Below are 10944 nucleotides of genomic sequence, written 5' to 3'. Positions count from 1 at the left end.
GAGGGGAAACCGCAGGAGATGTTGCCGCGGTGGCTCTTGGGAATTGTAGTGTTTCCAATTGAAACCATGGGAACATACTGCTTTCTAGAATCATTATCTATTTTATCTTGTGCATCTTAAGAAAAGAGATGGTTAGAACTGGCCGGTTAGTTCAGGTTGTTAGAGCATCGTGCAATATGGTAAGATTGCAGTTTTGATCCCCAGTTAGGTTTCAAGCAAGAATCAATCAATGAATGCATAAATACATGGGACGACAAATCCATGTTTGTATCTCTCTCTGTTTCTCACTCTCTGTCTCTCTGCTTTCCACTCTCTCTCTCTCAAATCAATCAATAAAAAATGTAAAAACGGGTCGACCGTCATTATACAAGACAATGTGAAGATATATTAAAGTCGTAGTTTAGAGCTCGCTGTGTTTCGGTCGATAGCAGAAAAAGCCTCTAGAAATTCTGGGAATCGTAGTTCTTGCTCAGATGACGCGAGAAATCATGTGACCTCTGCTGCTGGTTCCATTACGCGCGGCTGCCCGGATCCCCGGATCCCGTAAGGTGCTGGAAGGAGGAATTAGAGCGGCGGTGAGTAGGGTTAGGATCCGTGGTGGGAGCTGGTGGGTTGGACCTGGGATGAGTGAGGCTGGTGTGCAGTAGATAGAACGGGAAGTGCGGCAGGTTTCATTTTTGGAGCCAGGACGGGGCCCCAGACGTGTATTTAGTGGCAAGGAAATGGGATGAGATTTAGCTTGCTGGAAAGAGGTGAGTTGAGGGTCCTACCAAAGTGCTTCCCTCTCCCGCTGGAGCGGGTGAGCAGGAATTCTCATTTAATTTTTTCGTGTGACTCAGACAGAGAGAGACAGAGAGAGGGATAGACAGGGACAGACGGACAGGAAGGGAGAGAGATGAGAACCATCAATTTCTTATTGTGGGACCTTAGTTGTTCATTGATTGTGCCTTGACCTTGGGGCTAAAGCAGAGGGAGTGACCCCTTGTTCTAGCCAGTGACGTTGGGTCCAAGCTGGTTAGCTTTGCTCAAACCAGATGAGCCCGCGCTCAAGCTGGTGACCTCCTAGTTTCGAATCTGGGTCCTCTGCAACCCAGTCCGACGCCCTATCCAGTACGCCACAGTTTGGTCAGGCTCATATCATTTTGTGGAGGAGTTGGGATGGTTCTGGGCCATACAATGGACATAGGAAAGTTGCTGCAGACGTGCTTCCCCGAGGTTTACTTGGGCTCTGGGCACACGAGTTCAGCCAGAGCTAAGGAGACAGGCATCCCCTATGGTGGATGGGGGTGCAGAGCTGACAATATAGCCCCCCTGCTTTTGGCAAGGGGACACCTACTTGGGTCATGCGTGTGTGAATGGTTGTGGGAACCCCGGACTGATTGTGAATATAGAATTCTGGGTTTGGGGGCTTGTTTCTGTCGGGCTGAGTATGACCCAAGTCGGTGAATGAGTGGGGATGTGGTTGGGGTGGGAGCTCTCAGGACCTGCAGTGCCTGATTTGTACAGTAAGGAGTGTGGAAATGTCACATTGCTGCTCCAGTCCACCAGTATTGGCTTCCTGGAAACTTGGTGGGCTTTCACAAGGACGGTTTTGTGAAGTGACCCGGGGCATGAGCAGAAAATCGATTTTGCACTGAAATAACGTCTACGCGGCCCCTTGGTAGAATTTCAGGGCAAACATATGTCTGACCCCCGGGCTGTGACGTTGGCTTATCCTTCAGCCCTGGGAGAGCAGGACCGAGCGGAGTGCAAAGAAGACATGGAGACCATGAAGTATCTGACCCTAAATCATGAGGCTAAAGGTGAGAGTTGTTGTGAGTCTGGAGAGGTGAGGAGGAGGAGTATGGCTCTAGGCTTAGCTGAGAGCACTGTAGTGACCCCAGCTGAGTAAAGGGACTGCTCCCTCTGTCCTGGGCTCCGAGGAGCTGCTCCCCGGGGCATTCTGGGAGGCCTGCACCCTCAGAGCTTTGTTCTTCCCCTAGGTCTGCCTTCCAACTGCACTGACTCGCTCCAAGAAAAGGAGGGAAAGCCCAGAACACTGGTGAGTTGGGGTTACATATTTTCATTTTTTATTATGAAATGCTGGCTCTGTTTCCAGAGAAGAGGCTAACTGGATATTCTCTTTTCTTGAAAAGGAAAAAATTAATCAACATTAGACTTATTCCTATTTCAGGCACCATGTTAAATTTAGAATGACTCCTACATTTGTGTTTTATTTTCCTTGTTGGAAAATCTACCCAAGAATAGCAGAGCCCTGCAAAGTGCAAAATATAAGGGATATTTTTCAAAAACTGAGAATATTAAAAATTTTAAATGTAATATTTAATTTCATTTCAGATCACAATAGCTAAAGATACTGTCGTTTATAACGAACACCATTTTACTTTTTTACTATTAAAATTCTTGAATCATTGGAGAAGCAGAGCATAGTGTGGCGGAACAGTATTTAAAAATATGTGAATTTGAACTCAACATGAACAGAAAAGGTCACAAAAAAGGAATTTTTGCAGGAATGACTGAGTTATTGACTCTGGGTAGAGAGGTCCTGCTGTTGTTTCCCCTAAACTAGGAAGGATGTTCTTAATCACTTAATTGCAGGCCTAGTTAATTATTCTGAATGCAGAGACCTTTTTTTTTCTATAGACTATGCAGGAAGGATCCTCATGGAATAGCTTCTAGCCAAACTCTTTCCAGAAGAATGTGTAGGGTTTCAGACACTCCTGAATGGGCCGTTCTCTCTAGAGGACACTCCTCCTCAGTGCGCCCAGTGGGAGGCCCATTATGCAGCCCTGGCTGAAGCTTCCTGGTCTGGTTCTGTGTTCTTCCAGGGTTTGGTGAGATTTGTACATACTTAAAATTCTTTTTTTTCATTTTTCTTAGTCTATTGTTTTAACTAGCTTTTAATGTAAGATTCGGGCTGCTGTTGTGTTGTCTGGTGAGGCTGTGTAAGTAGTCCTTGTGTTGATTGTTTTTCTTCATTGTACCTCAGGTGACATAAGTAGATCAGGCAGAACGGTCAGGGAGCCCTGCTATAAGGACTGTCATTTCTATGTGAGGGTCAGCGTGATGGTGCATGTCCAGGCCTCCTCCTGTTGTATTAGCCACATATTCTGGGGCAATCATCTTTATTGAACTCGCTAAGACGAGTCAGAAAACATGAACAAATGACAAGAGCCACGGCCTGATGAGGGAGCTGGGTTGGTCTCCAGAGTTGCTACAATGTTTTACCTAAAATATCCAGTATTTAATAAAGAAATTATATTAAAGGGGAGAGATACAAGGTGTGAAAGAAAGAAAGAACATATGAATATGAGACTGCGAGGAAGTCTAAATAAATTTCCCTGTTATGTAAAGTGAAAACAGCTTCTCAGTTCTCTGCTGAGTTACACTCTCCCTGGACTGAACATTCACCCTTCCTTTACTGGCTGTGAGTTCTGTGTTGGACTATACACTGTGGACACCAAATCCTTTTTAAAATAAAACTTTTCTGCCCATCTGTAACTGTAACTCTTCCGTCTCAAAATTCCTCCATAGTGCATCCTCAAGGTCACCTTTGTGAAAAAACACTATTTCAGGTTTCAATTTTTCTTTTGGACCCAGAGAGAGCATGAAAGAGGGACCGATAGAAACATAGAAAGGGAGAGAGATGAAAAGCATGAATTCTTCATTGCAGCACCTTGCTGTTCAATCATTGCTTTCACACTTGTCTTTGAGATGGGAGCTACAGCACAGGGAGTGACCCCTGGCTTGAGCCAGCGACCTTAAACAGAAGCCAGCGACTGTGGGGTCATATCTATGAACCCACGCTCAAGCCAGTGACCCCACACTCAATGCTCTTGAGTCCACGTTCCAGCTGGACGAGCCCGCACGCAAGATGGTGATATCGGGATTCAAACCTGTGTACACTGTGTCCAAGTTTGATGCTCTATCTAGTGAGCCTGCCTGGGCAGGCCGAGTTTTAAATTGATTCACAAATCACTTCTCTTAAGAAATCATAAATGTCTAGGGCCCAGGAATGGGTGCATGCGTCATCTCTTTGCCCCTTCATCTTTAATTCAAAGCCATAGTTGTCGGCCTAGCGTGCGGAGGACCCGGGTTCGATTCCCGGCCAGGGCACACAGGAGAAGCACCCATTTGCTTCTCCACCCCTCCGCCACGCTTTCCTCTCTCTCTCTTCCCCTCCCGCAGCCAAGGCTCCATTGGAGCAAAGATGGCCCGGGCGCTGGGGATGGCTCTGTGGCCTCTGCCTCAGGCGCTAGAGTGGCTCTGTTTGCAACATGGCGACGCCCAGGATGGGCAGAGCATCGCCCCCTGGTGGGCAGAGCATCGCCCCTGGTGGGCGTGCCGGGTGGATCCCGGTTGGGCGCATGCGGGAGTCTGTCTGACTGTCTCTCCCTATTTCCAGCTTCAGAAAAAATGAAAAAAAAAAAAAAAAAAAAAACAAAGCCATAGTCGTGACCAGAAGAATTTGGTACATAGAACTGTGTGCTAGGGAAAGAACTGGACCAAGTTTTGTAGACCCAGACCCTCCAGAGCCACGACATTTACTCATTAAGTTTGGAAAATTGATGGTGACTTGCTGGTCATTAACGGATTGCTTATTTATAGGTACCGATCACATTCAGGGATGTGGCCGTGGTCTTCACAAAGGAGGAATGGAGGATGCTGAGCCCTGCGCAGAGGAGCCTGTACAAGGAAGTGACTCTGGAGAACTACAGGAACCTGCTCTCGCTGGGTGAGGCTGTGTTCTCTCCTTCCTTACTGCGGTAGCGGGATGGACCACGTACAGTCGGCCAGAATATTTTCTAGAAACTTACAACAACAGAGAAGTCAAGGAATAGCAGCCCCTGCCCATGGGGGCTTACTTTTCCCAATGTGTTGAGTCAGATAAGAAACAAGAAGCTTCATGTGCAGGGATAGGATGGTACGTTAGATGGTACTAAGCACTTCCTAGTCAAAATTAATGATTAAATGAAGCAGGACAAAGGAGTATCAGGTGTGACAGGGTGGCGGGCAAAATTTAAAATCAATGAGTAGGTAACATTTGACCAAAGATATATAATGTGGTGACGGAGTTAGACTCTGTGTGTCTAAGGCAAGAACATTTCAGGTGAAGTCGTATTGGCACTAAGGCATTAAGGAAGTGATCTTCCTGCAGGGTAAGGAATTGTAAGGAGGCCGGCGGGACTGGAAGTGCATTTGCACGTGGTAGTGAGAAACACCTTCTGCAACCATTGGAGTTTTGCATTTCATGTGCTATTTTTTTTTTGTCTTTTATGTATAAATTTACATTGATTCTTTAATCCTGGCTGGATAAATACTTTCGAATTGCAACTTTACAGTGAGTCAGCCATTGGCCACTTTTTCTATAAAGGGTCAGAGTATACCTGTTTTAGGTGTTTTATGGGCGATGCGATCTCTAACCGCTCTGAACTCTCTCCCTGTCACGCTGAAGTAGCCAGGACTGTATGTAGATGAATGAGTATGATTGTGTCCCTTTAGAATTTCTGTCTAGAAACCAAAATATGAATTTCATATCATTTTAATTAATTAATTTATTTATTCATTATTAGAGAGGAGAAACAGAGAGGGAGAGAGAGGAGAGAGAGACAGAGAGAGAGAAGGGGGAGGAGCTGGAAGCATCAACTCCCATATGTGCCTTGACCAGGCAAGCCCAGGGTTTTGAACTGGCGATCTCAGCATTTCCAGGTAGACGCTTTATCCACTGCGCCACCACAGGTCAGGCATATCATTTTAATTTGTCATGAACTATTATTCTATTGGCTTGTTTTCTTCTCTTTGACAACGTAAAACCCGTGCTGAGCTTATGGACATTAGAAACAACAGAGAGGAGGATTAAATAGGTCACAAGCTCTATTGTTTCCACCCCTTGTTCTAGATCTCTGTTCTTCTGTGTAAATATCATGTGAGCCATAGGGATAATTTTAAATTTTGTAGTAACTACATTTTTTAAATAGGTAGACATAACTGGATGAGATTAACAAATCTTATGTTAGCCAATCTATCAAAATATTATTTCAAAATGTAATCAAAATATAAAACAAAAAATTTTTAAAGTTTTTTTTAAGTGAGATCCACGGAACCAAACAGAAACACTCCCGCATGGGTCCTGACAGGGGTTCACCCCCAAGGCCTCTCCTGCAGGAAGCTGTGCCCACCTGGCCCATTGCTTTGTTGCTTGGCAACAGAACTATTTTAGTTCCTGAGGCGAGGCCATGGAATCATCTTCAGCCTGTGAGTTTAGCTCCCTCTGAGTCATGGCTGGGAGAGATGAAGAGAGAGGTAGAGAGAAGGGAGATGGGGGGCGTGGAGAAGCAGATGGTTGCTTCTCTTGTTGCCCTGACCAGGAATCACACCCGGGACACCTACATGGTAATCGGACGGTCTACCTCTGAGCTGACAGGCCAGGGCCAAATGTTCTTGTCATGTATTATTACCTCTTGTTCAGCTTTGTCTGTTTCGGAATCTTGACAAAAGACCTACCTCTGTCTGAGTTGCTATTCTCTTTTTCTTTTTTTGTGACAGAGACAGAGAGAGGTACAGATAGAAGTAGACATATAGGAAGGGAGAGAAATAAGAAACATCAGTTCTTTATTTCAGCACCTTAATGTCTCATTATTGCTTCCTGATATATGCCTTGACCTGGGGACTACAGCAGACAGAGTGACCTTTTGTGCAAACCCATGACCTTGGAATCAAGCTGGTGAGCCTTGCTCAAACCAGATGAACCGGCACTCAAGCTGGCAAACTCGGGGTTTCGAATCTGGGTCCTCGTGTCCCAGTCCGATGCTCTATCCATTGTGCCTCATCAATCTGCGTCTGGTATTCTTAAAAAATCGAGGAAAAGCAGCAATGATGAAACCACATTTTGGCTTTTAAAAGTGTGTTTCAAAGTGGCACTGATCCTTCAGCAATCTCCATGGGCCCATGGAAATGCTGTTGTGAAGTGTGATATTAGTGTGAGGAGATTGGTCTGGGTGCAGGGTTCCAAAATCCTGAATCCAAGGGCAGCATTTTTCTTGTCCATGGCAGAAGTCACAGTACTTAATAGAGAACTTAGTATTTAGAAATTATTTCTTCTAAGTATTTGTTTGCAGACGGGCATCCTGAAATTCAGATTCATTTCTTAAACACTCTGTTGCATCCACTGTGGAATGTACCGTTTTCTGTGTTTGGAAACCTCTTGGTTAAGTAACATTTTATGTGTTCAGTCTTTTTTTTTTTTTTTTTGTAATAAGTAAAGTCAGGATGGAGATTTCCACAAGTGTCATAGAGACTGTCACCTCCAAGTACACGGGAAGTGTAAACAGGGCATCAGTGGGAGAATCATGGAGTATCATGGCTTGGTTGACTTAGAAAGAAATAGCTGATTTATTGAAGGCATTTACAGGGCAGATTGCTTACCTGGAAGGCGCCCAGTCTGAGTGACATGTAGAAGATATTTCTGGGATGGTTTCACTGTAGTTCCAAAGAAAAGGGACTGTGTAGAAATGGAACCTAAAGAAATCATTGGTGGAAACAAATGACGTTGTACAGCTATGATTAATAACAGGTGTGTCAGGAGGGCACTGGTTTTCCTGAGACCAGGTGGGGATCCCTGCAGCCTGTTGGGGCTTCTCTGAGTGAACTTTTTTTCTCCAGCAGAATCAAAGCCAGAAACAGACTCCCACATTTTCAACCTTTCGGCCTTCTCCCGGGAGCCACTGCCCGGCCAGCAGGTGCTTCCCATGTGCTCGGACACGTGCGACTTCTATCTCCAGGATTCAGGCTTGAAGCATCAGGACCAGACGTCTTTTTCTCAGAGTTGCTGGAGGGAAAACACAGAAGGTGAAGGCAGAGAAGATGGCTCGAGACTTTCATTTGTGAAGACAGAGGAGGGGGAAACCTCAGGCGCATTTCGCAGTCCACCCAGAGGACATTCTAGGGAAGGTCATGTGGTCCTAGAAATAGAGTCCAGCTCAGACCAAGAGGTACTCCCCATGCAGATAGAAAAGGGGAGAAGGAATTTAGAAACCCCGAAATCTAGATCTGTGAGCTCTAGCGAACACGAACCAGACTGCAACGTGGAATCAAACGTTATGAAAAACCAGGTGACCCCCTCAGGGGAGATGCTCTACATTTGTAGCCAGTGTGGCCGAAGCTTCACACTTACGTCACACCTCCTCAGACACCCAGGGGCACACTCATCCGCAGAGAAGCCTTTCCTGTGTGATGAATGTGGCAAAACATTTGGTGATAAATCAAATGTAACGGCCCACCAGCACACTGACTCGGGGGTGAAGCCCTTTGTGTGCTTGGAGTGTGGACGAGCATATGGCTATAAGTCAGGCCTCAGGAGACATCAGCGGACTCACTCGGAGGAGAAGCCGTTCGTGTGCCTGGAGTGTGGACGAGGATTTGGTTATAAGTCAGCCCTCAGGAGACACCAGAGCACTCACTCTGGGGAGAAGCCCTTGGTGTGCTTGGAGTGTGGACGAGGATTTCGTGACAAGTCAACCCTCAACGCACACCAGCGGACTCACTCGGGGGAGAAGCCCTTTGTGTGCTTGGAGTGTGGACGAGGATTTCGTGACAAGTCAACCCTCAACGCACACCAGAGGATTCACTCGGGGGAGAAGCCCTTCATGTGCCTGGAGTGTGGACGAAGATTTGGAATGATGTCTTACCTCAGGTCACACCAGAGGACTCACTCAGGGGAGAAGCCCTTTGTGTGCTTGGAGTGTGGACGAAGATTTCGTCATAAGCCAGCCCTCAAAGCACACCAGAGGACTCACTCGGGGGAGAAGCCCTTCATGTGCCCAGAATGCGGACGAGGATTTGGTTATAAGTTAGCTCTCAAGACACACCTGAGGACTTGCTCGGGAGAGAATACTTAGAAGTGCGGTTGCTGTGGACGATGCTTATCTGGAAAGAGAAATTCTTAATCAGCAGAGGACACAATCAAGGACAAGCGTAACGTTTTCCTGGAGTGTGGGTGAAGCTTTAGCCGCAAGTCTGATGTCATGAGACAGCTGAGGACACATGGAGGGGGGAAGCCTTGGGGGAAGCAGGGATCATGGTCAAGACTTTAGCAATCAGTGGAACCTCATCTTACACCAGAAAGACACCCACTATCTCCGTGTGTGTGTGTGTGTGTGTGTGTGTGTGTGTGTGTATAGTAATTGAACTTGCAGAGATGTGTCACCTGTCATCAGTCACCAAGGACACATTCATCAGAGGAGTCACATGCATGCAGCATGCAGGTAGCTGTAGCCATAAGTCAGCCCCCATTGCACAAGGAGGATGCACTTAGAGAAGAAGTGTGTGTGTGAGGACTGTGGATGACGTGTTAGCACACATTCAACAGTGACAGAACAACCAGTAACCAGCAGGCAGGCACATGACGGCGTACTCAGGGAGGGGCTGTGTGTTTACAGGGAATGTGGGTAGGGATCCTGTGATTATCTGTCCTTGTTTTCATACCGTGGGGAGATCCTTTAGTGGGGATCCTTTGGATATCTGCTCAGATCACCTTATCAGCCCACACCCCTGCTGCTGCTGCTGCTAACTGCTGCTGATGGGCACGGTGATGAATTCTTCTCTAGGACCTGCTCTGAGCCACAGTGATTGGCTTCTTCACACAGAGTCACTCCTGCCCATCACCTCTTGTGTTGTAAGGTACCAAAAAGCTACAGAATTAATATTAATGGTTTAGGAAGCTTAAAAAAACATTTTATTAATTTGAGCTAGGAGTGCAGAGATATTTTGTAAATGTGATTTCTATAGTTGTGTGATTAGCACCAACTCAGGATGGCAATAGCATTGTATTGTAAATGAAGAGGGGAAGGAGAATTGGATTCCCTGTCTTCCCCCCACACACCTGTAAGGAAGTAGGTAAATAGCTAGCCAGGTGCAGGAAGAGAAAGATGAAAATAAACCTTTTCTTATATTGATGGGCCATTTACAGGCATTTGTTCCCATGGAAACTACCCCTCCCCTCCTGAAAGCTTGTAATTAATGTATATATTTCTAAACAAAGGAATGGCAAATGAACATTAGAAAATTTAGTAATATATTTTAATATGTGGAATAACATTTTTGCTATTGTCTTACCTTATAAGTTTTAATGTGTAGAAATGTTTTTATAGGTCCTATAGACAAATGTTGTAAGCTTGCTAATGAATTCTGTCCCATCCCCGTTCATCCTTTTCCCAAACCTGTATTGGTGAAAAAAAGGTTGTAAGCTTGTGCCATGACGTCATGCTCTCCCCGCCAGTGTGTAGTCAAGGGTATCTGAGCAGACCCTGAACTATTGGTGGGGCTGCACGATTAGGGTCTGCCAATGCTTCATGTCAGCCATATGCGGCCAGCAAATATAATAAATCTCCTTTAATAAAACTTCTTAAAATTCATCTGGACTTGGTGTCTCTTTGTAAACCCGCAGAATTGGGGTTTGGGTACTTTACAACACTTGACTCTGTTGGGTTCAGACGGTCATCCTGGGTCAGGAGTGCCCATGAGATCTCAGCTGTGAACACACTGCAGGTCAGCTCCTTCCTCTGCCCAGTCCAGCCCTCAGTCACCAATAGACCACTCAATCCTCCACCCATTGTCTCTCCAGGGACTCCACTCTCACGAGACATCTTTAAGTGTATAAGAATAGTTTCAGCTCGGGCCATATACCACCCCTCACAAATGCCAGCGTACACATTCTATGTGTGTGAGATGAATGGGCACAGACTAGGGAAAAGCTCACCTCAGGATGCATCATAGAACAGCTGCATTGTAGGCAACCAGCCATCTCACTTTGAACCCTGTATGACGTGATTGGGAAACATTAGTTAACAGCCCTGAGTGAATATGTTTTGGATGCAACACCAAGACAGTCTGTGAGTGAGTGGCCTTTGTGCAGACACAGAGAAATGCTTTTGAAGAGGTTTTAGA

General features: G+C 45.9%; 1 protein-coding gene across 4 annotated transcripts; it reads left to right on the top strand.

Moving 5' to 3' along the window:
* Positions 1-503: 503 nt before the first annotated feature.
* LOC136308222 (zinc finger protein 343-like) lies at positions 504-10412 on the top strand. 4 transcript variants are annotated; one of them, XM_066235486.1, is made up of 5 exons: positions 504-575; positions 1722-1802; positions 1983-2041; positions 4609-4735; positions 7663-10412. In XM_066235486.1, exons 2-5 carry the CDS (start codon positions 1760-1762, stop codon positions 8895-8897), a joined length of 1464 nt encoding a protein of 487 aa, XP_066091583.1. In that variant the 5' UTR covers positions 504-575; positions 1722-1759; the 3' UTR covers positions 8898-10412. The 4 variants fall into 4 exon arrangements, with proteins under 4 accessions (XP_066091583.1, XP_066091582.1, XP_066091581.1 ...); XM_066235485.1 differs by having other exon boundaries at positions 1665-1802; positions 7666-10412; XM_066235484.1 differs by having other exon boundaries at positions 1665-1802.
* The last annotated feature ends 532 nt before the right edge of the window (positions 10413-10944 follow it).

Source organism: Saccopteryx bilineata, chromosome 6 (genome assembly GCF_036850765.1).
Source record: "Saccopteryx bilineata isolate mSacBil1 chromosome 6, mSacBil1_pri_phased_curated, whole genome shotgun sequence".
Classification (NCBI taxonomy): Eukaryota; Metazoa; Chordata; class Mammalia; order Chiroptera; family Emballonuridae; genus Saccopteryx; species Saccopteryx bilineata.
The sequence above is the reverse complement of the archived record's forward strand: the minus strand, read 5'-3'. Positions and strand labels throughout refer to the sequence as shown.

What these genes read in the sequence shown, in the direction of transcription:
- LOC136308222 (XM_066235484.1), top strand. Translation starts at nt 1,682, where the DNA reads ATGTCTGACCCCCGGGCTGTGACGTTGGCTTATCCTTCAGCCCTGGGA. An exon ending in CCTAAATCATGAGGCTAAAG is followed by an intron (nt 1,803 to 1,982) that starts GTGAGAGTTGTT and finishes TTCTTCCCCTAG; the next exon opens with GTCTGCCTTCCAACTGCACT. An exon ending in CAGGAACCTGCTCTCGCTGG is followed by an intron (nt 4,736 to 7,662) that starts GTGAGGCTGTGT and finishes TTTTTTCTCCAG; the next exon opens with CAGAATCAAAGCCAGAAACA.